Source organism: Heterodontus francisci, chromosome 13, assembly GCF_036365525.1.
Source record: "Heterodontus francisci isolate sHetFra1 chromosome 13, sHetFra1.hap1, whole genome shotgun sequence".
NCBI lineage: Eukaryota > Metazoa > Chordata > Chondrichthyes > Heterodontiformes > Heterodontidae > Heterodontus > Heterodontus francisci.
Genome location: NC_090383.1, coordinates 119516961 through 119544228, shown reverse-complemented (window position 1 = coordinate 119544228; position 27268 = coordinate 119516961). Strand labels below are relative to the sequence as shown.

At 46.7% G+C, this 27268-nt stretch overlaps 1 protein-coding gene across 3 annotated transcripts; it reads left to right on the top strand.

Moving 5' to 3' along the window:
• The first annotated feature begins 8005 nt into the window (after window positions 1-8005).
• Window positions 8006-21132, top strand: LOC137376645 (chromosome partition protein Smc-like). 3 transcript variants are annotated; one of them, XM_068045599.1, is made up of 4 exons: window positions 8006-8140; window positions 12187-12683; window positions 13601-13705; window positions 16189-21132. In XM_068045599.1, the coding sequence occupies exons 2-4, from the start codon at window positions 12194-12196 to the stop codon at window positions 16665-16667; spliced, it is 1074 nt and encodes a 357-aa protein (XP_067901700.1). In that variant the 5' UTR covers window positions 8006-8140; window positions 12187-12193; the 3' UTR covers window positions 16668-21132. The 3 variants fall into 3 exon arrangements, with proteins under 3 accessions (XP_067901700.1, XP_067901703.1, XP_067901701.1); XM_068045600.1 differs by lacking the exon at window positions 8006-8140 and adding an exon at window positions 10710-10796; XM_068045602.1 differs by lacking the exon at window positions 13601-13705.
• The last annotated feature ends 6136 nt before the right edge of the window (window positions 21133-27268 follow it).

Sequence of the window (27268 nt, the reverse complement as noted above, 5' to 3'; positions counted from 1 at the left end):
TTGAAGCCAGCACTGAGCTCCCACCTCCTTTAACCAGTCGAGGCTCTGAAGCCCCGTGGTTCCCATGTGCCAGTTAAATCAGACCCAGTGAATAAAATTGCTTTGTATTGGGCTCTGAAATACCTTCATTGCCTTTCCATGTCAGTCGCTGACAGTAAAATGCAGAAGGGATGTCAAGACGTTGGAATTCCTGTCTGACGTTTTCCGCCCCTAGTTTATGCCCCAACCCGCCACCTCCCCCACCGCCGACCCCCCCCCACCCCCGCCGCACCCCCCTACCACCCCCAGCGCTCCCGCCCCCCACCCCCGGCGCCCCCCCGCCACCCCCCCCCACCCCCGTAACCTATCTTCCCATCTTCGACGGTTTCTGAAAATTCAACCCGTTAACTCTGTTTCTCTCTCCACAGGCGTTGCCAGACCTGCTGAGTATTTTCGGCATCTTTTGTACTTTTCTTTCTATCTTTCTTTCTTTGTATTTGTTGGCATGTTACTTTTGTTGCGTTTTATTAATAAATGATTTGTTTACAACTCTACAGTGATTTTACTTTAGGTTGCTGATATTCCCGTTTGGAATTTAGGAAGGACGCCACTCTGGGGCTTGTCAATATTTTGAGGAGGTTTTCCAGGTGGAAATGATTGAAATCCACCTGCCTAGGTTGCTGGTTCTCGGGGAACTGAACCCTGGTTACACTTGGTACCTTCATGTGGACAGGAATATGGACAAATGTGCTTCTCTGCCTAGCCCTGCGCTGACCAAGAGTGTACACACCTGTATCATGACAGGAGGGTATTTAGAGTCAGAGGACTGAATTTTATGAGCCCTCCGGTGCGGGGATCATGGCGGGGGGCCTGGAAAATTCTTCTGGGAGAGGCTTGCCACAACCTCCAATGCCGAGAAGGCCCCATTGTATTTTACTGGCGGCGGTGAGGCCTCAGTGCGGTTATCCGTGAGGTTATCCACTTTGGTAGCAAAAACAGGAAGGCAGATTATTATCTGAATGGCTATAAACTGAGAGAGGGGGATATGCAGCGAGACCTGGGTGTTCTCGTACACCAGACACTGAAGGTAAGCATGCAGGTGCAACAGGCAGTAAAAAAGGCAAATGGTATGCTGGCCTTCATAGCGAGAGGATTCGAGTACAGGAGCAAGGATGTCTTGTTGCAATTATACAGGGCCTTGGTGAGGCCACACCTGGAATATTGTGTGCAGTTTTGGTCTCCTTATCTGAGGAAGGTGTTCTTGCTATAGAGAGAGTGCAGCGAAGGTTCACCAGACTGATTCCCGGGATGGCGGGACTGACGTATGAGGAGAGATTGAGTCGGTTAGAATTATATTCGCTGGAGTTCAGAAGAGTGAGGGGGGATCTCATAGAAACCTATAAAATTCTAACAGGACTTGACACGGTAGATGCAGGAAGGATGTTCCCGATGGTGGGGGAGTCCAGAACCAGGGGTCATAGTCTAAGGATATGGGGTAAACCTTTCAGGACTGAAAATTTCTGAAGGAGAGAATCTATCTCCACTTGGAGAGGCAAAATTTGATTAGGAATAGTCAGCATGGCTTTGTCAGAGGGAGGTCATGCCTAACAAATTTGATTGAATTTTTTGAGCATGTGACCAGGTGTGTAGATGAGGGTAGTGCAGTTGATGTAGTTTACATGGATTTCAGCAAAGCCTTTGACAAGGTCCCACATGGGAGACTTATCAAGAAAGCAAATGCACATGGGATTCAGGGTAACTTGATAAGGTGGATTCAAAATTGGCTTAGCTGTAGGAGACAGAGAGTGATGACAGACGGCTGTTTTAGTGACTGGAAGCCAGTGTCCAGTGGCGTACCACAGGGATCTGTGCTGGGTCCCCTATTGTTTGTCATTTATATAAAGGACAGAGATGACTATGTGGGGTGTAGGATCAGTAAGTTCATGGATGACACAAAGATTGGCCGAGTGGTTGACAGTGAGGTTGAGTATCTTGGGTTACAGGATGATATAGACGGGATGGTCAAATGGGCAGAAAAGTGGCAGATGAAATTTAACCCTGAAAAGTGTGAGGTGATACACTTTGGAAGGAGTAATGTGACACGGAAGTATTCAATGAATGGCCTGACACTGGAAAGTTCAGAGGAACAAAGTGACCTTGGCGTTTTTGTCCATAGATCTCTGAAGGCAGAAGGGCAGGTTAATAGGGTGGTGAAAAAGGCATATGGGACATTTGCCTTTATCAATCGAGGCATAGAACACAAAGCAGGGAGGTCATGTTGGAGTTGTATAGAACTTTGGTAGGCCACAGCTGGAGTACTGTGTGCAATTCTGGTCGCCACATTTTCGGAAGGATGTGATTGCACTGGAGGGGGTGCAGAGGCGATTCACCAGGATGTTGCCTGGGATGGAACATTGAAGCTATGAAGAGAGGTTGGATAGGCTTGGGTTGTTTTCACTGGAGCAGAGAAGACTGAGGGGTGACCTGATCGAGGTGTACAAGATTATGAGGGGCGTGGACAGGGTGGATAGGGAGCAGCTGTTCCCCTTAGTTGAAGGGTCAGTTAAAAGGGGACACAAGTTTAAGGTGAGGGGCAGGAGGTTTAAAGGGGGATTTGAGGAAGAACTTCTTTACCCAGAGGGTGGTGACGGTCTGGAATGCCCTGCCTGGGAGGGTGGTAGAGGCGGGTTGCCTCACATCCTTTAAAATGTTCCTGGATGAGCACTTGGCACGTCATAACATTCAAGGCAATGGGCCAAAGGCTGGCAAATGGGATTAGGTAGACAGGTCAGGTGTCTTTAATGCATCAGTGCAGACTCGATGGAACGAAGGGCCTCTTCTGCACTGAATTATTCTGTGATTCTGAAAAGAGGAGAAATTTCTTCACCCAGAGAGTGGTGAGTCTGTGGAATTCACTACCACAGAAAGCAGTTGAGACCAAAACATTGTATGTTTTCAAGAAGGAGTTAGAGAAAGCTCTTGGCTTTAAAGAGATCAAGGGATATGGGGTGAAAGCGGGAACAGGTTACTGAGTTGGATGATCAGCCATGATCATAATGAATGGCAGAGCAGGCTCGAAGGGCCGAATGGCCTACTCCTGCTCCTATTTTCTATGTTTCTATATGCGGCTTCCGAAAATGATCGAATAATTACCGACCCCGTAGCAACGGCCAACCCATGCTGATATTCCGGCCGGCGACCAAAACTTCCACACTGTTCGTCGTTCTGAGGTGTGACACTGGTGGGGAGGAGTGAAAACTTCAGATGGAGGGTGGGACGGAGCGAGGGGAGAACTATTGTAGTTGGTTGTAGGGATGGTGGGAAGGAGTTGAGGTCAAAAGTGCTGAAGGTGGGGAGGTGAAAGGTCGGCATATTAAAAAGTGGTTTTCAGGGGACAGGTAATTTTATTTATGGTGAACTCAGTGGGGCGGGGGGGGGGGTTTGAAAGGGGATTCAGAGTTTAGATAAAATCTTATGTACAATTTCATCCCGCGGAAACTTTAAAACATTAAATTAAACTGCAGGGCTTGAAGCTCTTTAAAAATGGCACTGATGCCTGCACGGTGGTGCTGGATACTGTTGCTGGGGACAGAGCGGCTGCCCCCTCAATGTCATCGAGGGGGGGGAGGCTCAGCGACAGCGCATCCCCTCAATGTCATCGAGGGGGGGGGAGGCTCAGCGACAGCGCATCCCCTCAATGTCATCGAGGGGGGGGAGGCTCAGCGACAGCGCATCCCCTCAATGTCATCGAGGGGGAGGGGGGTTCAGCGACAGCGCATCCCCTCAATGTCATAGGGGGGGGGAGGCTCAGCGACAGCGCATCCCCTCAATGTCATCGAGGGGGAGGGGGGCTCAGCGACAGCGCATCCCCTCAATGTCATCGGAGGGGAGGGCTCAGCGACAGCTCATCCCCTCAATGTCATCGAGGGGGAGGGGGGCTCAGTGACAGAGCATCCCCTCAATGTCATTGAGGGGGTGGGGCTCAGTGACAGCGCATCAACTCAATGTCATCGGGGGGGGGGGGTGCTCAGCGACAGCTCATCCCCTCAATGTCATCAGGGGGGGGGGCTCAGCGACAGCTCATCCCCTCAATGTCATCAGGGGGGGGGTGCTCAGCGACAGCTCATCCCCTCAATGTCATCAGGGGGGGGGGCTCAGCGACAGCTCATCCCCTCAATGTCATCGGGGGGGGGGGGCGGGGTTCAGCGACAGCGCATCCCCTCAATGTCATCGAAGGGGGGGAGGCTCAGCGACAGCGCATCCCCTCAATGTCATCGGGGGGGAGGGGGGCTCAGCGACAGCGCACCCCCTCAATGTCATCGAGGTGGGGAGCTCAGTGACAGCGCATCCCCTCAATGTCATCGGGGGGGGGAGCTCAGTGACAGCGCATCCCCTCAATGTCATCGGGGGGGGGGGCTCAATGACAGCGCATCCCCTCAATGTCATCGGGGGGGGGGAGCTCAGCGACAGCTCATCCCCTCAATGTCATCGGGGGGGGGAGGCTCAGCGACAGCTCATCCCCTCAATGTCATCGGGGGGGGGGGGGGCGGGGCTCAGCGACAGCGCACCCCCTCAATGTCATCGAGGTGGGGAGCTCAGTGACAGCGCATCCCCTCAATGTCATCGGTGGGGGGGGGCTCAATGACAGCGCATCCCCTCAATGTCATCGAAGGGGGGGAGACTCAGCGACAGCGCATCCCCTCAATGTCATCGAGGGGGGGGGGCTCAGTGAAAGCGCATCCCCTCAATGTCATCGGGGGGGGGAGGCTCAGTGAAAGCGCATCCCCTCAATGTCATCGGGGGGGGGAGGCTCAATGACAGCGCATCCCCTCAATGTCATCGAGGGGGGGGGGCTCAGTGAAAGCGCATCCCCTCAATGTCATCGAGGGGGGGGGGCTCAGTGAAAGCGCATCCCCTCAATGTCATCGGGGGGGGGAGGCTCAGTGACAGCGCATCCCCTCAATGTCATCGGGGGGAGGGGGCTCAACGACAGCGCATCCCCTCAATGTCATCGAGGGTGGGAGACTCAGCGACAGCGCATCCCCTCAATGTCATCGAGGGGGGGGTCTCAGTGACAGCGCATCCCCTCAATGTCATCGAGGGGGGGTCTCAGTGACAGCGCATCCCCTCAATGTCATCGAGGGGGGGGGGTCTCAGTGACAGCGCATCCGCGCCTGAAGACAGCTGACTTCAACACACCCTGCCTCGATTTGCGGTGCGCGAATAAAATTCAGCCCAGAGAGTCATAGAGTCATTTATGGCACAAAACGAGTCCATTCAGGCCATCGAGTACTTTGAGAATCATGAAGGAAGGAAATAAGTGATGGAACAGATTGACGAATGTGCATGGGATGATAGAGAAGTGGAACAAAGGGGTTAATGTCAGTGACATTAACCCCTTTGAGTCACTTATCCATTCTGATTCGGGGGAGCACTTAAAGGTGAAAAGAGTATTTTGCCACTACGAACAGGTCAGGTTAGGGTCAGATGCTCAGTGTACATTCTGCCTGAATTTACAGTTCATTGGTGTACTGATACTGTTATAATGCCAATCCACTCCCTCCCAACTGCCATGCACCCAGGCAGATTCCCCCCTCTGTCTGCATGTCATATTCTGAGACTCCGGCCCATGTAACCTGTCCTTATAATTTAACACTTTAAGCCCTGGTAACATTCTGCTAAAACTGCATTGTACCCTCTCCAGGGCTAGTATATTCTTTCTGACGTCCAGTGCCCAGAACTGAACACAGATACACCAGACACACTGACCAGACATTTCCTGTGGTAAAAGATTGATAATTGTACAGATTAGACTAATGGTCCTGCTCGATTGGCCCAGTCTCTATCATGTGGGGCATCATTCTCCAAGTAGAAATTAAAAGGAAGAAAATGATTTAAAGAGTAAAGTGTAAGAGTGCCAAAAACAGCACACACCTAGGGGATCGATTTCCTCCATCTTTCTCCTACACTACTAGGCTAACTTTAGTGGACGTTCCGGGGTTTTCCCTTAAAGTTATGGAAGAGGAAGTGGAGAAACCCTGAAAATTCACCCCCACAACCAGAGATTTCTTTGGTTAAGTGGTGATGTCATTGGGGTTTTGAAGACTCTGAAGAGAATCAATGAAGTTGATCCAGGAAATTTGTTCAGTGTGGTGAAGGGTTCAAAAGCCAAGGAACAGAGGTTAAAACAAATCAGGAAATTAACTGAGAAGAAAAATCGAGGGGATGTTTCTCCTGCTCTATTGGATGGCAGAACACATCACTGGTGGAAACCAAACAGAATGTTCGCCTGGTTTACAGAAAGGTTTGTCATTTGCAATCCAGCGATACATAATGCATGGCATAATTTTAATATTACGAATTCTATGGCCTGTTGCATCAGGTCCGATACTGGTGCATGTGGTTACATTCTAAGGCCTGTCCTGTTAGGCCTGATATTGGTGTATGTGACTTAACCAGATGTAACTGGCAGGTATAGTACAGCTGCAGTCACTTATTATTACAAAAACTATATTCAGGCAACAATAGCATCAACACATATATTTGTATTATATTCTCAATACCGAGAGCAAGGGAAAATGATGGAAGTTAAGACAATGCAGCAGCAAACAGACTTTGTAGTAAAAGGGAGAAGCTCAGTTACATCAGGCAATGGGCTATAAATTCTCGCACATTTTTTACCGATCACACTTGGGCCAGAATGCTCCATCCCAGGACAGGCCTGAGGGGGAAATGAGGAAGGCAAGCTATTAGCACTGACTCCCATCTCGTCAATAGAGAGAAGCTATTTGCACTAATTGGGGAGTCTAGGACTCAGGGACATGGTCTAAAAATTAGGATCAGGCTTTTCAGGAGTGAAGTTAAGAAACATTTCAACAGACAAAAGGGTGGTAGATTTTTGGAACTCTCTTCCATAAATGGCAATTAATGCTGGTTCAATTGTTAATTGTAAATCTGAGATTGATAGATTTTTGTTAACCAAAGGTATTAAGGGATATGGGACAAAGGAGGATTTATGGAGTTAGGTCACAGATCGGCCATGATCTCATTGAATGATGGAACAAACTCGAGGGGCTAAATGGCCTACTCCTGTTTTATGTTTCCATGTCCTGATTAATGGCCTGAACGAAGACTTCTCCAAATAGCCTACTCACTGTAACTGTTCAATCATTTCCCATTCGCCCAGTTTTCCATCACTAGATCTTTTCCAGGCTGTTACACCATTTTCTTCTTTAAAACTTTTGCGTCCTTGTGAGTGAAAGTTGTTTGAATGAATTGTTTCAAGCAGTAGCACAAAGTCTGCAGAAAGCACACCATAAATCTAGCGACATATATATCCTTGCGTTGCAGTCTGTCCCAGGCTCATTTCATCAGCAAAATCTGATACTATCAGGTCCCCAACCCACAGTATTTCTTGACACCTCAGTCAGCTTCTTGTATATATTGGATTGCAGCAATCGATTCCCTATCATCCAACCAATGATGCACTGCTTGCTGAATCAGAAGCAATTTCTTCCCAAAACTAATTACAAATTGTCTTAGTTTGAAGAGTTTGCAATTCTGCAACGTTAAATGATTTCCGGATATATAATTTCTCAATTGTGACATGAACACAGACAGTTCGAAAGCTGGATGGCCCATATTGATTGTGGAAAGTCTCCAACAGGTGCATCTGATGAGATATTGTAGATCCATGATATTGGGTGGGGGGGGGTGGAGTGCGGGTGGAGGGCACGGGAGGAAGGTCGGCCCTCTCCTGTCTGAATATCCATGATTCAGGGAGCTCTGAGTAAAGCCTATGGATGTGGTCTTTAGTTCAGTGGACCTGAGTCAATGCAGCTTTCTACCAGGTCTCTGTGCCCAGGATGCAGGGTAAGAATCAAACTGGGGAACCTGAAGGAGGAGGGATGGACTTAAATACATTAATGCTCCTCCATCCACTTGTCTGTTAGAAATATGCCCCTCCCATCACTGAGCCTGGTATAAAAGCAGCTACACCACAGTTTTTGCTGTTAGTTACTGGCTGTATGGTTGAATTTGCTGAATTTCCTTCCATCCACCATTTGGATCTAAGCTTTCTCCTGCAGACTAGAAGCTCTCTCATTATTGGAAAAGAAGGAAAATTGAATTTTATTTAAGGACAACTCGACAGGATTGAACAGTGAGTAACATTTTAGAGTTGTTTCGACGTTTCTTTGCCTCAGTGTGCAGGAGAGTTTCCCCCCTGTCTTGGGCTTTGTGTTTCTTGGTGGATTTTTCTTCCCAGAAAGGTTCCTATGTAGCAGTTTGCGTGGGATTTAGCTCCTTTTGCACGTGCTCAGAGTGAGCTAATCGGTCCTCGATGATATTATCGTGTTAAGAAGGTGGGGGGGGGGGGAAATAGTGAAAGTTTATCCAGTGAGGTTGGTGATAGCTTTGAGCTGATTGAACTGAAATAAAGTGGGATTCAGGTCGAGCTAGTTCAGGATCCAAGTGTTTGAAAGACTTTTCTGGTAGATTAGGATTCATTCCCTGCATCGAGAAGCCAGGGTGGATCGAGCCTCGTGGTTTGTGTATCTTCAGCAAGTGTGTTAGCAGCTTCTGACCGCGCCCGTAGCCCTTTCCAATCTCGTGCTTCTGTCACACTTCAGTGAAGGAAGTTGGGTCTCACCAGCGAAGAGATTTAATTGGGACAAAAAAAATCAGGACTTTGAATTGTGTTTATGAGCAAGGGTTATATAATTTCTCAAATAAATCCCTGCCTGGATTTGAGATCAAGTTTGTTTGGAGGTTTTCGAGAGAAATAAAAAAGTCTCCCCGGCATTTTAGTTGACAAGAGAGAACTCAACAGTGTTTGGTTTTTAGAAGGAGAGACATGTCTGAAAATATACAGAGAGACAAAAGTCTGATCTCAAAATTCAGTGTTGAGAGGGAGAGATAAATTTCTTCACCCTCTTGTCCTTCAGAGAGTGAAGCCAACTTGAGTTATGTTTTTAAAAATAAAATAACTGTAAACAGCAAAGATTTATAAAAGTTCGCCCACAATTTTTATTTTCAAAAGTGAAAAGTGTGTTTTTTTGTTTAAGGTAGAGAAAGGGAGAGAGATCTTGAAACGAAGTTTGTTTTTTTGAGAGAGATATCTATCCAACAAGTTTACTTTTCAGAAGAAATTCACTCACAGAATTCTGTTCCCAAGACCGATCTGGGGGAGAATTAATAGACAGTCAGCCACTACGTGAATCTTTTTTTAAAAAGAAAAATCCCTGCTTCTGAGCTTTATTGTATATAAGGTCAGACACAGAGACAAAGAGGCACAGAGTGAAAAGAAAAATGTCTGGACATTGAAGTTTTGTTCTGAGTGAGAGAACATTATGAATGTCATCTTTATTATAAAGTCAAAATCAAGCTACATCATTTTATTTTGGAGAGAACTTTCATTGCCTACTATTTATGAGTTAGGAAGGCTCTGTTAGTAAAATGTTATTGTACATGAGAGAGAATCAGCCACTCAACTCCTTGGTAGGATAGACAAATCTGGAAATCTGGGCGCGGTAAGCTTGAGAAAGAAATCTGGTTCCTGATTTCTGTTTTTGAATCAGAAATGAGGGTCCTGATTTTTAACTGAGAATTCTAACGGCAAGTTTTATTGTGAGAGCAACAAATGTGAACATTGAGAGTATATGAAGAGAGAAAAATTCAGTCATTAGAAATTACAGGAAACAGGAGGATTGAGAGAGGAAGAAAGAGAGAGGGACAGGGAAGGAGAGAGGGAGCTAGAGAGGGAGAAGCAGATGGAGAGGGTGATAGGGAGAGGCGAAAGGTGGCGGAGGGGGAGAGGGAGAGGGAGGAGAGAGGAAGAGGGAGGGAAGGAAACAGTAAGATAGGAAGGGAAAGGGTGGAGGAGGGGGAGAAGGAGAGAGAGGGAAGGAGACAGGGAGATAGGGAGATGAAAGGGTGGAGGAGGGGGAGAAGGAGAGGGAGATATAGGGACAGGGGAGATAGAGAGAGAAGGGGAGAAGGAGATGGAGAGAAGTGAAGGAGAGAGGGAGATAGGGACAAGGAAAGTGAGAGGGAGAGGGTGCAGAAGGAGAGAAAAGGGAGGGAGAGGAAAGGGGAGGGAGATAGGGAAAGGGAGGGAGAGGATAAATCTGATTAAATGGCTGATCTAAGTCACAAACTGTCAAGCAGACACTCGACAGATCTGAGGCTAAATTAAAAGAATTTGTATTACTAAGCTCAATACAATGAAATGACAGAAATCAGAACTCATTGGAATCATTCTGAGAACTGTTATTATCAGTTTACTTCTGATTATGTTATTCTTCTATTATTCATACGATATTGTACAAGCTATTTTTGCCAGTGTTAATGGTGATTGAAGAGTGCTATAGTTTGATGTATTTACAGTACGGAACACATTGTAAGGACTGTCGGAGAGGCAGATGGTGGTGGTGTGTTGTATTGCATGAGAGCCTGACTGGGTGTGGGAGGCTCAGTCCCACACTTTATTGCTGCCCTCCACACTAGTGTTGATCTTCAGCACTGCATCTTGACAATAGGACATTTTGTGTTACTGCATGTGGTGAATTTATTTATTCAAAGTTATATCATTGAAGGCAGGGCCTGCAATATTTAGTCACGTTTGCCAATGCTGTGTCTTGTTAACGGGGAATCATTCATTTCTCGTGTGATTTTGTTTTAAAGGGGCCTTGCTCTGTTGTTCTTTTTCCCTCCAGAATACTTCCTGGCATGCGCAGATTTCAAACTTTTGCATCTACAGTCACCTCCCACACTGCCTGGGAAACTGGAATCAGGCTAAGGGAAAGATGATTCCAATTGTGAGCAAGACCAAAGCTAGGGATTATAAATATAAGATAGTCACTAATAAATCCAATATGGAATTCAGGAGAAACTTCTTTCTCCAGAGAGTGGTGAGAATGTGGAACTCGCTCCCACAGGGAGTAGTTGAAGAGAATTGTATTGATGTATTTAAGGTAAATCTGCATAAACATATGAGGGAGTAAGGAACAGAAGGATATGCTGATTGGATGAGATGAAGAACGATGGGCGGAGGCTCGTGCGGAGCATAAACGCTGGCACAGACCAGTTGGGCCGAATGGCCTGTTTCTGTGCTGTTAATTCTATGTTACTGTTTGTCGGGGTGGGCGGGAGTTGACAGTCTCAATCTGATCTGTCTGTTCAACTTTGAGTAACAGCCCTGGGGAGTCAACAGGAGCAACTGCTGCTTAAGATTAATTTGTTTCTATATTCATAGCTGCAATGCGGGATTAAAAATATGCTCCTTTACATATTAATTTGGTGACTTCACAGTCAATGAAATTAAAGGTTCTACCTATGGTATAAAAGATACAATTTTGATTGGGTCTATCTAACTTTGTTCTCTTTCTATATTTTCCATATAAATACACTAATATTTTTGCCCTTGTGTCAGTGAGACGTTCTCCCAGGTCAGGTATAACAGGAGTTTGATTGAGAATGAATCATCTCCCCTTCCTCAACAAGATGCTTTGACCCCAACTGCAGAACATTGCCCCCTACTGCCCTGGTGCAAAACTTCAGCTTCAACCCCAGCCATATCTGTGGTCCTTCTGACTCTGAGTGCCAATCTAGCGCCTATTAGAGTGAATTACGGCTTTCTGAGTCAGAAGATCGTGGTTTCAGTCCCCACCCTAGATTTTCTTGCTCCAGCATTAACGTACCAGCACTTGGTACAGCCCAGAATTGACAAAATGGCACATGAATCAGCACTGCTGATTGGACGGCTGATTGAGGTGAATTATAGATACTGGAGAAGTGAGATTGTATCAGGAGACCTGATGTAGAGTATGTATTAATCATGGCTCAATTACATATCCAGCAGTTAGTAGACAAGGAGAAGGGAAGAGAGATTTTGAGTGGAGGATGTCAGGCAATTTATCAGCCTAGGGACTGCCTTAATGGGATTTTGAAGAACTTACAATTTTTCTTCAAAAGCTCAAAGAAACCTTAAAAGCAAAATGCCATTACTTATCCCTTTAGATGAGATTTTCTATGCTTGCAAGAAACCTAAATGTAAAAGATACAGAGCATTAGAAGCAAATGATTAGATTTGTGAGACTGGCCAATAATTCTTTGTAATGGTGAATTCGGCAGAGCTCAAAGAAACTGATCCTAATGCATTGCTCAATCACTAATGAGCTTCCTGTTTTATATTTTGTGACACTGCAGAGCAACCATGACTACGCTGGATTATGAAACATATGAGAAGAAGTTCAAAGATGTCACTTTGCCCCATTTTGTGAGCGGGATATCTGCCATCTTGTCCTTCGCTAACTCTGCCGTCACCCTCGGTGACAAGGAACTCGAGGAGTCGGAATGTGTGAAGGTGAAGATGGATGTTGGGTTGGCCTATGAGGAGATAAGCATGGCCAAGGAAGGGGCCACGGGTATGATTGACTCACTGACGGCTGAGACCCTGCAGCTGACGGAGGAGTTTGACAAAGCGCAGGTAGACAGAAAGAATCTGGAGGAAAGCCTGTGGCTCAAGAAGGACGAGCTGATAACACTGGAGAGTCGCAGATACCAGGTCAATGATCAGCTTCAAGCTGCCAGATTGTCCCTGCAACACACGGAGGATGCCCTGAACATCGCAGAGGCAAGGAAAGGAGAGAAAGCCACTGGCAGGGATATGGGCATTGGTTTAATGCTCCTCGTTCCTTGTGTTGGTAAGAGGCACTCAGAGTAATGTTCAAGGTCCTTATAGATCCATGGGGTGAACAGCAAGGGAATATTAAGATTCCAAACAACAGGCAGTGTGTAAACATGTCCAAAGATAAGGGTTGTAAATAGATTCATCTCACAATGCTACATCACGGGATCTCCAAATATTTAGGTTCAGGAAGATTAAAAAGATAAGGAAGGGTTTCCAAAGCAACAATTTGGCTTTCACAGAATGTATGCAACATTTTGATGAGACGCTAAATCGAGACTCCATCTGCCCTCTGAGGTGGATACAAAAGATCCTCATTATGAACAGCAGGGGCGTTCTCCCCAGGGCGAATATTTATCCCTCAACCAACATCACTAAAACAGATTGTCTCGGCTTTATCGCATTACTGTTTGTGGGATCTTGCTGTGTGAAAATTGGCTGCTGAGTTTCCTACATTACAACAGTGACGACACTTCAAAACTATTTCATTGGCTGGAAAGCACTTTGGGCCATCCTGATGTCATGAAAGGTGCTATAGAAATGCAAGACTTTCTTTCTGACTATTGCTCCTTTACCTTTCTGCTTGGAGAGCATGTGAGCTTCCACTACCTTCACTGTCGAAGAAGCATTTACCTTCCTACAAAGCAGCATGATGACCTCTTGGTGGTGAAGAGATTGATTTACAGGATAAGGAAATATAATCCATAAAGCAGGAGGGTAACTGACAGCAGATGATATTTGGGGCTCACTGGAACTCGGCTGCCTATGGTGTGTGGATGCTGGTGTCTTTTCTCAGGGATCTTTCTTTTCACCCTAATGGAGCTGAGCTGAGATCAATGGTGTTGTGAGCTTTCCAGCCAGTCATTGCTACCATGTCCGTGCTCCCAATAAGGATAACTCCCAATTTCTGACCAGTGTTTTTTTGTCACTTAGACTGCCACAGTGCTGATCAAATAGTTCTAGGAGAAGACTCAACCTTTACTTCCAGCCCTAGGGAACACATGTACCCCCTGGACCAGATGCCACCCATAACAAAAGGTAGGAAATAGGCTCGACTGTGGGGAGACTCGATAATCATCAATACCAACAGGAATCCAGAGCTGATGTGGGTTGAGAGGGGGAGGGGGTAACCTGTCTCTATGATCCTACCAGCCTGACTCGTGGATTTCATTTGTTTGTAGTTCGACCACAGCCAGCAAGCAGGAATTCTTTTCTCCCGGGTCAAGTCCAGTTGTTTCCCATTCCCTGCCCTAAGTAGGACGGATTCCAGGAACATTCCTCCATTGGCAATGTGCCCCTCACCTTCCTCATGGAGAATATCATTAGCCAGTCATTCAGCACCAGGCAGAAAAGAGTGATCCTTCAAGAGACCAGACTGGACAGTGTAATCATTGATCATGGAATGGTCAGTAAGTCACACGACAGAGATAGGATGCATAGGATAAAGTCGGGAATCACAGGACAGAATCAAGAATCACAGGTCAGAGTCGGGAATCACAGGGTAGAGATGGGAATCACAGGGTAGAGATGGGAATTATACAACAGATTTGGGAATCACAGAATGGAGACAGGAATCAACCGTGCCCCTCTATACAGCTGTTCCTGAAACTCTATAATTGGGCAGCAAGATTTGATGTTTAACCATCTGGAGTGCTGAGACATTCTGGAAGCTAAACTGTTCCACCCAATTCCCAAAATCTCACCATGTCTGTGGAGGAGTAGGTTTTTAAGGAAGGTTTAAATTTACCCCGAGTTTTATTTCACCTTCTGCTGGAACATTTCAGATATCCCATCGGGAAACCTTTAATCCGCCAAACACAGAAGAAGAGCAACAAGGGATTTGCAAGGTGAAGTTTTCAGTCTGAAGATGAAGGGATATAACACTACACCCCTGGCCTAGAGCTCCAGGTATAGAGAGCCAAGTCTACCTGCTCCAATCAATAGTATAACAGCTGGAGGGGTCCGAGGGGTTTTTGAGATGAGTTGCTTACACAGATCAATGAGATCATGGCACTTCAATCTGAAAGACAGTGTCCATCAGCTTTAGTAGGAATGAACTGTATCTCCTTCTTCAGCTGGTCACCATAGGACTTTACTTCAGACTGCATCCCGTTGTCTTGGACAACAGAGATTTTTTATCTTTAATCATTTCTGATTTCAGAACCCTTTAACGGAGCAATGACTCATCCCTTTACCTTAGACGAGGCTCTTGTTGCTACTCTATGGTCCTTTCAGCAGATTCTCACACATAGACCACAACCTGTCTGCAATTTTAACTTCCAACTGGGCTGATTATACGCTGCAGTGGCTTTTCCACTGAAATTATGGAGCAACAGTTTTGTGTTTTCGCTGCTCCTTCCTCTACTTTCTATCTCAGCAGCTTGTCCTCCTCTTGACTCCACTATTGTAAAGGATTCTTCAGTACCGGCAATCTCCACTGCCTAGAAGCGCAAAGGTGGTCGTTACCTCACCACCTCCACACTTCCCTTCACACCCCAGGCAGTACTGAGGAAGTGGCCTATTGTCCTTTGAATGTGACATTAAGCTGGAGTCGCAGTCTGCTGGGTCAGGGGGATTTTAAAGGCAGAATTCAAACCATTAATGAAGGACATTAACCATTTATCGGTGCTGGATAAAGCCTCAACAGAATGAAGAGGAGTCACCACAAGCATAGTCACTGGCAGAAATCTCTACGCTTTAATGTCTAAAAGCTCTGACTGTGGAACAGAGGCCACTGGATATTGATCAGGAGTGGGATTCCTCACTGACTGTTCTCCTATCTAGCCCAGAAAAACTGAAAACCGTGATGGTGATTGTTTTGTCAATGCTGAGGCCCACCAATTGCTCAGCCCAGACTAGGGATCGATTCTGGCACCTCCCAGGTCCGTCTGCCTCAGTACTACGTCATTGGAGGAGTGCTCAGACAACAGAAGTTCACCAACTTTCTCGTACTGTCTTTTCATTGTCCTTTAGCTTAAATCAGCAGGTTTTCACGCTCTTTTCAAGTAAAAGTTTTGCTATCATTGAAGCCCGTCTTCACTGCATACTCGCCCAAGATATCTCAGCTGAACACATTTGATCCAACTCTTTATCCTCACACTCCCCACGAATCAAACACCCAGTAACATGGAGAAGGCATAAAGAGAATGCATGACTTGCTGTCACTAATCAGTCGCTGTCAGCCACTGAGGAGCCCTGAGCAATAATCTTGGGAAAAGTTCTTTAAGTTTAGTCCAAAGGCACAAAGTCAGATTTTTGACAAAGGGTCAAACACCCAAGCTTTGTGAAGAAGAGCACAAGAGAATAGGTTTATAATTAGGTCAGGAGCAGACATTATAGCCACATTCATTCTCGCAGTCTACAGGTACTAAGTTCATTTACATCCCTCCTCGGCAAACTCTTTTCAGTGAAAATCCTGTAACTCACAGCCCGATATTTAGAAGACACATTACAACAGAACAGACAGTTCCTCCTTGAATGCATTTCACAATTGTCAATGATCTTTGTTTTTCGTCTTCCAGGAATTCCGATGACTGTCGACTACAACAAGGAACTAAATAACACAAAAAGGCTGGTGAAGACAGTGGAGGGTGAAATGCATCGTCTGAGAGCCATCGTCAAGCAGAATGAAGAGGAAATGAAAAAGTGTAACAGTCAGATACCAGAGATAAGCAAAGAAATCGAGAGAGTGAAGGAGAGCCTGACTCGGAGAGAGAGAGAAGTGGAAAAGATGCAGAGAGCGTGCGGGATCCTGGCAGACATCAAGTGCAAACTGAAGTATTGCTACAACTACCTCTACAGTCTCCATGGGACTGTGGAAGTGTTGTATACCTCCTGCAGGGATATATACAACCTGGATTCAATCATGTCAGTCATAGAGGAAACATTTAGAACCATACAGCAGCAGAACTCACACAATGAGCTACTGGTCTATGATGCAAATGTCCAGAAAATGGTCAAAGAGCTGAAAGCAATACAGTACCGAATGAACATAAAGTAGGGGTGGTCTTCACTGCCGCAGACAGTGACTATCTGTCACTTATTTAACAAATGAATGTGAAATAAAAAAGGAGGCTAAATCCAGGGGGAAGGAGGAGAAACTCTTTTTCAGTGAGTTTCTGTGGTGTGGGAGCAAATTCTATTGTCACTTTCAAAGGGGAATTTGATAAATACTTTAAAAAGAAAAATGTGCAGGGCTATGGGGAAAGTGCAGGGGGAGTGGGACTAATTAGATAATTCTTTCAAAGGCACAGGCATGATGGACTGTTTCTATGCTGCAAGATACTGAGTCCATGAAATACGTTAATACAATGAGTGGGAGGATGATGTTGAGTACAATCAATCTCCATTTGCAACGATCTGCAACCTTAGCCTCTGATAGGACATGCAAGGGTGAATGTTTGCAGACTACATTCAGCTGGTGGGTATTGGGTCAAGAGTGGGCAAGGTGCCCGCAGTTTTAGGACACGCGCTGACCGCATGTGAGGCCCTGCTAGCGGCACAGTGTCTGCAGAATTCACCATGCATTGGTTACAGCTCCGGGCACTGTTTCAGGCTTTACACGGTGCCCTCGAAACCACATCACAGCAGAACAAAGTAGCACCAGGCAAATTCGGGAGTGTTAAGGTTAAGATGTTGGGCAGAGGCCATGAGTTCAAGTCCCACCTTGGCAAGTTATGGAAATTAATTCAATAAACACGGCAGTTTTGTGGCTGGCACCAGAAGGAAGAGTGATGGTGAAACTCCCAGATTGTGGTTCTCTGAAGCCCTTCAGGGAAGAGAATGCACTGGTCCCATCTGCACGTAAATCCAGTCCCATGAATACCACTGGGCAACTGGGCAATAAATGCAGCATTACCCATATCTCAAGAACAGAACAGGAACATTGGAACAGGGGGAGGCCATTCAGCCCCTTGAGCCTGTTCTGCCGTTCAATCAGATTGAGACCAATCAGTATCTCAACCCCATTTACCCACCTTGGTTCCATATCCCTAAATACCCTTAACCAACAAAAATCTAACTCTGTCTGAAAAGTCCATCTGTCCCCTGACATCCACAGCCCTTTTGGGGAGAATGTTCCGGATTTCCACTGCCCTTTCTGGGAAGAAATGTTTCCTGATTTCACTGCTGACTGGTCTAATTCTAATTTTAAGTTTATGTTCCATTGTTGTTAATTTTCCCACCATATCAAAACACCTTGATCAATCCACCCTCAATTGTCTAAACTTGAGGGAATACAATCATGGTTTATGTAACCTGTCCTCATAGTTTAACAATTTTAATCCCAGTATCATTCTGGTCAATCTACGTTGCACCTCCTCCGAAGCCAATACATCCCTCCTAAGGTGCAGTGCCCAGAACGGAACACAGTAGCCGGATGGGATCTGTACATCTTGGGATTATTCTTAACTAATCCTTGGAGATTCTGTGCTGCCCCAGCCTGATATTCTAGGCTGAGAACAGACCAACATTAGGGGAAAGGTTAGGAGGCTCAGGGGGCTTCAAGGTTGAAATCTCCCTATGTTTGTTGACTAAAGAGATAACTGAGGAACATGATCTAATCCTGTATAGGGGGTCATGTAGGTGGAACAGCAGAGGCTCATGGGAGCAGCAATGACTCATGGGAGCCCTTCAAGTGCCGCACTGACTCAACTCCCCTTGAGCTAATTATCCGCCCACCTTCATTAACTCTTGCAGATTGGCTAAGGATTAGTCAAACGGCAACTTGATGAGAAAGGTTTGTCAGCCACAGTAAGACAGATGAATCATTGCTGACTGAGTGTCGAAAGAGAGTAAACTCTTAGAAAATTGAACTTTACTGCTCCAACTAACCACGCCCTCGATTGTTGGAAAGTAGCCTCCTTTTTTATTCCTGTACAACTTCAATATTAATCTCACTCCTAGGACCAACTATTTTCACCGCTGTAGATGGTGTCATATTCAGAGCAAGTGCCATGCTTTTTGGGAATGAGTTTCTCCAGTAATATATCTGTATGAATATAAATTAGATAATTAATAGGTCTTTGGATTATCATAATTGTCCATTCTTACTGGAATGTGTTTCTGGAGAGTTATCTTAATTCTCCAGAGTTAGTTATTGTGTTTCAGTGAGATGACCGACTCCCAAGAATTTGTCAATGCTGCTGGGACCCACCAACTCATCCCCTCGTCCTCCAATTTGCCCTCCCTGTGGGGAGGTTCTTGGCCTTTTGTTTGTTGTCTCCTCACAGGGGAATGGGGAGGGGTTGATGGTTGGAGGGGAGATGGTGGGTTGGGGGGAAATGATGGAAACAAATCCTGGTCTTATGGTGTAGCACATTGGCACTCATCCCAATTCCCGAGTACTGGTTATACCCTATTCCCACCTACCCTTAATCCAGAGCTCAAAGATCAAGGCTTGTGGCAGAATAGGGCCAGATGTTTAAAATGGTGGCAGCTTGAAACCTACCCTGTCCGGGCCATCTGTGCGACCCTCGCCATTTTGACCAGTGGGTATTGGGCAGCCTGGCTGCCTCTTCCTCTAGGCAGGCAAAAGTCAGGGTTTGATGATGTCATTCAGACCCCACTGCCATTTTAATGCATTTAGCACAGGTGCTGATCTCACCAGCAATGCCGGGAGACAAGAAGCAGTGGATTGAGAAGAGAGTCGAGGAGGTGGATTAATCTTAATCCAGGAAAAGCAGGGGTGCCTGTCCTTTCCCTCAACAAACACCACGAAAGAAATATTATCTGGTCATTTATCTCATTGCTGTTTGTGGAAGCTTTCTGTGCGCATAATTGGATGCTGCATTTCCTGCACTACAGCAGTGACTAAACTCCGCAAGTACGTCAATGGCCATAAAGTGATCATCCTGAGGTTGTGAAAGGCTCTATAGAAATGCAGGCTTATTCCCTTAAGCAAAGAGCGGGGAATTGGGATGACATGGCTAAGGAAATGGCCGACCGCAGCCGACCCCTGGGGAGAACAGAAGGTGTGACCGCAATGAGGAATTTTCCTATTTAGAAGAAGAATTTTAACATTGGAACAATCGTTTGGATTTCTGTGCTTTCATCACTCCGCCATTGGCGGCCCAGCCTTCAGCTGCTAGATCCCAAAATCTGGAATTCCCTCCTTCTCTGCCCCTCTACCTCTCTCTCCTTTATGACACTTCTTAAACCCTGCCTCTTTAGCCAAGCTTCTGGTTAACTGTTTTAATATGGCTTGGTGTCAAATTTTGTTTGATAATGCTCCTGTGAAGCACCTTAGAATATTTTTATGATGTGAAAGGCACTATATCAATGCAAGTTGTTGTTATTTTAGTCGTTCAATAGCATTGTTCATAAAGTCAGTCTTGTTGAAAGGGGAACTGTTTGGAATCTGGTTTTTCAGTCCTCTCTTACTGGCTAACTGTGTGTGATTGATTCATGTTGACTTAACTCTTGTCGCAGGGGTGATAATGACCAAAGATTGCTGTCACAATGTATTGGCAGAGGGGAGCTAGTCCTGAAACTGAGTGAGATTGTAAAATAAGAGTATTTTTATTGGAATGCACAGTCTGTTTCTAGGCATTAAGTGATGTTAAAAGCATGTCTGAATATGAGAACTTTTATATTTTTGCTTGTAGATTAATTTGGGGAATGGAAGCCTGCAGATGTGCCATACTGAATGATGTGCTGTGGGTGGCACTCTGACCTCTGCAAATTAATGCCACTCATCAGGCACTAACCAAGTGCCAGTAAAGTGCTCAGGCAGCAGGAGAAAGTGTGGGGTAAAGCCTGGCTCGGGTATAAAATTAAAACCCGACCCAGGCCCCACCCGACAACAGCCAACCCGACCAGAGCCCGAATGCTGGATGCAGAAGACAGACCCGACCTGACCCGACCCGACCCGAACCCGACACCCGTAGTCGGCTTTGGTCAGGTTCGGGTCGGGTAGCCAGCCTTTAGTGTGGGGATCTCCACAGAGGCTCAATGTCAGTGTCTCAGTAAAGACTAGACTCATGATCCTAGAGGTCACTGGGTCAAATCCTCACCATGACAATATATGAAACTAAATTTGATAAATGTGATCATTTGTGCGCTGGCACTTGGAAATTGACCATTAAAACTTGTAGATTTCTGTAGAAACCCAACTGGTTCCAGAATGTCCTCCAGGAACAGGGAACTATCAGCCTCTGGGCTGCACACTGTGTGATTGATGCTTAATGCACTGGAGGTAACACAGGGAAGCACAATAAATTCTGCCTGGTCACCATCACCCCATCCCTCAGTTTAAAAGAACAGCTTTGTTGCAGAGGTGTCCTCGATAGTGTAGCAAGTTTAAGACATAAAGACCCAGACAAAATGAGCTTTTAATAAATGGTTTACATTTTACTTCTCATTCATTTCTTTTCACTGTACCTCTCAATAGAATAAGGAACGGGATTTATATCATTCCAAGTAACTGCACCTTATTGTGTAATGTTTAATAAAGAATCTTGGAGTAATTGTCAGTGTTGTGTGGTCAATAACAAGTTTGACTGTTTGATTCTGTTAAGTTGTTAGCTGTTTCTCAGTGGAGAAGATTGTGGGGTCAGACCCTAGTCAGAGACTTGAATCCCTATTCCAGGCTGACACTCCCAGGTGCAGTACTGAGGGAGTGCTGCAATGTCAGAGGTGCCGTCTTTTGGATGCGAGGTTAAGCCGATGCCCTTTTTAAAGAAGAGCAGGGGGAGTTCTCCCCGGTGTATCCTGGACCATATTTATCCCTCAACCAATATCACTAAAAACAGATTATCCGCTCATCCGGTTTGTGAGAATCCTGGTGTTCCTTTATCCTTGCCTGGGGACATGAGGCCCATTATAGTGTCCCCACCATCATCCAGTGGTGTAGTAATGGGTTTGACACTAGTCTAGCAATCCCATCACAGCAAGTGGTGAAGTTAAATTCAATAAATCTGGTTATTTCAGAACTAACGTGAAGCTGTCGATTGTCATAAAAGCCTAACTAGTTCATTAATGTCCCTGAGGGAAGGAAACCAGCTGTCCTTTCCCGGGCCGGGCATGTACGTGACTCCAGTCACACATTCGCTGATTTACTGTTAAGTCCCCTTAGGGTAATCGAAGCTGCTGATTGGCCAGTGTCACCTTCCTGTTGTTTGCGGTCCATTAAATACATATAAAATTATAATAAAGAAACACTTTCCCTGGGCCTCTTGAGGCCCAGGATCCTCACTGTCACCAGCTTTAACAGCAGGTCTGAGACTGAGCAACCTCTCATTGGTCCGTGGTTAAACTGACATCATTGGAATGGGACTAGGCCCCTCCCTCTCTCATTCAGCATCCCGCCCTCCCCACTGTACCTCCCCTGAGCCCTTCCCCTCTCCCCATGCCCTGCCATCCCTCCTCTCTTCCTGCCGCCCTTCCCCTTGTCTCCTTCCACCTACACTCTCTCCTTCCCCCCTCCCGACTGTCATTCCCCTCTCTCCTTCTCCATCCTTGTCCCTTCCCAACCACCCCTTCTCCCTCCCGGCACCCCCCTTTCCTCTCCCCCTCCACAGTGCCCCTCTCCTCGCTCCTCCCCCTCCCCCTACCTGAGGAGCCCAGCCTTCTACTAGGCTACTTAAAATGGTGAAGGGAAATACAGTAAAACCCCCCCCAAACCCCATCGCTATTTTAACCCTGGCCTGAACCTCTACTGTTCCTGCTGGACAGGACAGGGTTAAAATGGGCCCTGCATTGTTTCATACACAACACACTACATCACACCCACCCACAACTCAGACTTGATGCTACCCAGTTCCTTCTTCCCGAGTTGCCTCGGCCCTTCACCCCTGGTTTTCCCAGGAAGATGAAAGGTTTCTTTTTGCATTCAGCTGCTTCAGATCCAGAGGCAGAAACAGGGAGAGAGAAAGCAGATTCATGAGGGGTTTGGCAGTGGGGGTGCATCAGTGAAAGAGGTTGAAAGGGCCTTTCACAGACACCTACCCCAGTCGCACAGTCGAAGGCAGAATGGGCCAAAACCGCTTCCCTGGAAGAAGCCTGAGGCCTGCCCTGAATAAAGGGGGTTACCAACTCTCCAGGATTGGCCTGAAGTCTCCAGGAATAACTATAGGGGCATTGCAGTTCTGATGATCAAAGTGAAATGTTACAGTCATCCAAATCAAGGAAAATATTACAAGGGCCTCAGCCCAGAGTGGTTTGAATGTTTGAGTTTACCAGACAATAATGGCAGCATTTCAAGTGGATAAAGCCATAAAAAATGTAATGGAACACTGGGAATGATGGCGAGAGCGGTACAGGAAGCCGAGATGTAACTTATATAAAACTCAGTAAGACCTCAGTTAGAAGATTGTGTGGGGTTTTAGACAGTATAAAGCAAATTCACTGGGAGACTGCCCATGTGAGAAAATACAAATAAAGAAAAGCTTAAACAACTGGGACTATTTTCATTGCATCGGAGACTACAGGATGATTTGATCGAGGAGGTTAAAATTATTAAGGGATGGGACAGAGTAGATCGAAACAGGCCTGTTCTGTTCATTGCGATTTGGGGCAGAGAGCTGGAGAAACACCTGGGGTTGAGGGGGGCGGGGGGTTGTCAGGCTGTAGAATTCAGTTAGTGACCGAGGCACAGACCAGATCAGAATGGTTTAGACAGGTGGGTGAAGGAAAGGGAGACAGAGCAATCTGAGAACAGGCCAGCAATAGGGTGCTGCATGTGGAGGAGAAACATCAACATGGATTGATCGGGTCAAACAGCCTGTCTGCGTGTTGTAAACCGATTTAAAGTTTGCAAAGTGCCCGGTGGAGCTGAACTCTGGGAATCGAGGAGCTGCTTGAGGTTCCCAGGAGTTTTGAATTGTCACCAGTTCCTTTACTCTGTTCAATAGGAAATGCATCAGGAAACTAGGCACCAAGCAAGCCAAGATAGAAGGCTGCAACTTGCCATTTCTTCTTGTTTATCTTGCTGTTTAGGTAGTTTCTGTATTAAGCTGAAGAAATGTTAAATATATTAAAACTAGCAGCTGGATGAGGCTGAGGCCTGGGACTGAGTTTGAGAAACTATTGGAAGAATGAGCTCGCACCGCCATCTGGTGGTGAATTAGGGGAGCAGCAGGTGGTAGCAGCGCCATCTGGTGGTGAATTAGAGGAAGACCATGTGATATAAAAACAAGAAATGTTGGAACCACTCAGCAGGTCTGGCAGCATCTGTGGAAAGAGAAGCAGAGTTGGGCGGCATGGTGGTTAGCACCGCAGCCTCACAGCTCCAGCGAACCGGGTCAATTCTGGGTACTGCCTGTGTGGAGTTTGCAAGTTCTCCCTGTGTCTGCGTGGGTTTCCTCCGGGTGCTCCAGTTTCCTCCCACAAGCCAAAAGACTTGCAGGTTGATAGGTTAATTGGCCATTATAAATTGCCCCTAGTATAGGTAGGTGGTAGGAGAATATAGGGACAGGTGAGGATGTGGTAGGAATATGGGATTAGTGTTCTTCTTTCTTTCTTTGTGCCTCCTTATCTCGAGAGACAATGGATACGCGCCTGGAGGTGGTCAGTGGTTTGTGAAGCAGCGCCTGGAGTGGCTATGAAGGCCAATTCTAGAGTGACAGGCTCTTCCACAGGTGCTGCAGAGAAATTTGTTTGTCGGGGCTGTTGCACAGTTGGCTCTCCCCTTGCGCCTCTGTCTTTTTTCCTGCCAACTACTAAGTCTCTTCGATTCGCCACATTTTAGCCCCGTCTTTATGGCTGCCTGCCAGCTCTGGCGAACGCTGGCAACTGACTCCCACGACTTGTGATCAATGTCACAGGATTTCATGTCGCGTTTGCGGACGTCTTTAAAGCGGAGACATGGACGGCCGGTGGGTCTGATACCAGTGGCGAGCTCGCTGTACAATGTGTCTTTGGGGATCCTGCCATCTTCCATGCGGCTCACATGGCCAAGCCATCTCAAGCGCTGCTGACTCAGTAGTGTGTACAAGCTGGGGATGTTGGCCGCCTCGAGGACTTCTGTGTTGGAGATACGGTCCTGCCACCTGATGCCAAGTATTCTCCGGAGGCAGCGAAGATGGAATGAATTGATACGTCGCTCTTGGCTGACATACGTTGTCCAGGCCTCGCTGCCATAGAGCAAGGTACTGAGGGCACAGGCTTGATACACTCGGACTTTTGTGTTCCGTGTCAGTGCGCCATTTTCCCACACTCTCTTGGCCAGTCTGGACATAGCAGTGGAAGCCTTTCCCATGCGCTTGTTGATTTCTGCATCTAGAGACAGGTTACTGGTGATAGTTGAGCCTAGGTAGGTGAACTCTTGAACCACTTCCAGAGCGTGGTCGCCAATATTGATGGATGGAGCATTTCTGACGTCCTGCCCCATGATGTTTGTTTTCTTGAGGCTGATGGTTAGGCCAAATTCATTGCAGGCAGCCGCAAACCTGTCGATGAGACTCTGCAGGCACTCTTCAGTGTGAGATGTTAAAGCAGCATCGTCAGCAAAGAGGAGTTCCCTGATGAGGACTTTCCGTACTTTGGACTTCGCTCTTAGACGGGCAAGGTTGAACAACCTGCCCCCTGATCTTGTGTGGAGGAAAATTCCTTCTTCACAGGATTAGGATTAGTATAAATGGGTGGTTAATGGTCGGCACAGACTTGGTGGGCCGAAGGGCCTGTTTCAGTGCTGTATCTCTAAATTTAAAATAAATCTAAAATGTTAACATTTCGGGTCAGTGACCCTTCTTCGGAACTGACAAATATTAGAAATGTCAAAGGTTATAAGCAAGTGAGGCGGGGGTGGGGCAAGAGATAACAAGGGAGAAGGTGTAGATTGGACAAGGCCACATAGCTGACCAAAAGCTCATGGAGCAAAGGCAAACACTATGTTAATGGTGTGTTGAAAGACAAAGCATTAGTACAAATAGGGTGTTAACGGACTGAAGATTGAACAGCAGCAAGTCCAAACATGAAAAAAAACAGTGGGTAAGCAAACTGAACAAACTGAGATGAAATGAAATAAACATGAAAAAAAAAGTTGTAAAAAATGTAAAAAAGAAAAAGAAAAAATAACTAAAAATAAAAGTAAAATGGGGGGCCCGTCATGCTCTGAAATTATTGAACTCAATGTTCAGTCCGGCAGGCTGTAGTGTGCCTAATCGGTAAATGAGATGCTGTTCCTCGAGCTTGCGTTGATGTTCACTGGAACACTGCAGCAATCCCAGGACAGAGAGGTGAGCATGAGAGCAGGGGGGAGTGTTGAAATGGCAAGGAACCAGAAGCTCAGGGTCCTGCCTTGCGGACTAAGCGGAGGTGTTCCACAAAGCGGTCACCAGTCTGCGTTTTGTCTCCCCAATGTAGAGGAGACCACATTGCGAGCAGCGAATACAGTATACTACATTGAAAGAAGTGCAAGTAAATCGCTGCTTCACCTGAAAGGAGTGTTTGGGGCCTGGGATAGTGAGGAGAGAGGAGATAAATGGGCAGGTATTACACCTCCAGCGATTGCAGGGGAAGGTGCCATGGGACAGGGACGAGGTGGTGGGGGTAATGGAGGAGTGGACCAGGGTGTCGCAGAGGGAACGATCCCTTCGGAATGCTGACCGGGGAAGGGAGGGGAAGATGCGTTTGGTAGTGGCATCACGCTGGAGGTGGCGGAAATGGCAGAGGATGATCCTTTGGATATGGAGGCTGATGGGGTGGAAAGTGAGGACAAGGGGAACCCTGTCATGGTTCTGGGAGGGAGGGGAAGGGGTGAGGGTAGAGGTGCGGGAAATGGGCCGGACACAGTTGGGGGCCCTGTCAACAACAGCGGGGGGCAATCCTTGGTTGAGGAAAAAGGTCATATCAGAAGCACCGTCATGGAAGGTAGCATCATCAGAGCAGATGCGTCGGAGACGGAGAAACTGGGAGAATGGAATGGAGTCCTTACAGGAGATAGGGTGTGAAGAAGTGTAGTCGAGGTAGCTGTGGGAGTCGGTGGGTTTATAATGGATATTAGTGGACAACCTATCCCCAGAGATGGAGACAGAGAAGTCGAGGAAGAGAAGGGAAGTGTCAGAGATGGACCATGTAAAGGTGAGAGAAGGGTGGAAATTGGAAGCAAAGTTGACAAAGTTTTCCAGTTCGGGGCGGGAGCAGGAAACGGCACCGATACAGTCATCAATGTACCGGAAAAAGAGTTGGGGGAGGGGGCCTGAGTAGGACTGGAACAAAGAATGCTCGACATATCCCACAAAAAGACAGACATAACGAGGACCCATGTGGGTACCCATAGCAACACCTTTTACTTGAAGGAAGTGAGTGGAGTTGAAGGAGAAGTTGTTCAATGTGAGAACAAGTTCAGCCAGGCGGAGGAGGGTGGTGGTGGATGGGGACTGGTTGGACCTCTGTTCAAGGAAGAAGCAGAGAGATCTGGAGGAGCATTCGTCCCCATCAGCTGCTGGAGCTTGCGTTCCTTGACATCTGAAAGGAAGAAAAAATGTTTTTTGTTAATGTGTCGGATGAGACGAAGGATGAAATGAAACTGCGGAGTAGAACAGCTTTGAGATAAGGTAAGGCGGTGCTGCTGGAGAGAGAGGTTCAGTGTGTGCATGTGGCAGCTACCATGTGGTGGTAGCGCCCCTGGTGGTGAATTAGGAAGGAACAGGTGGTAGCAGC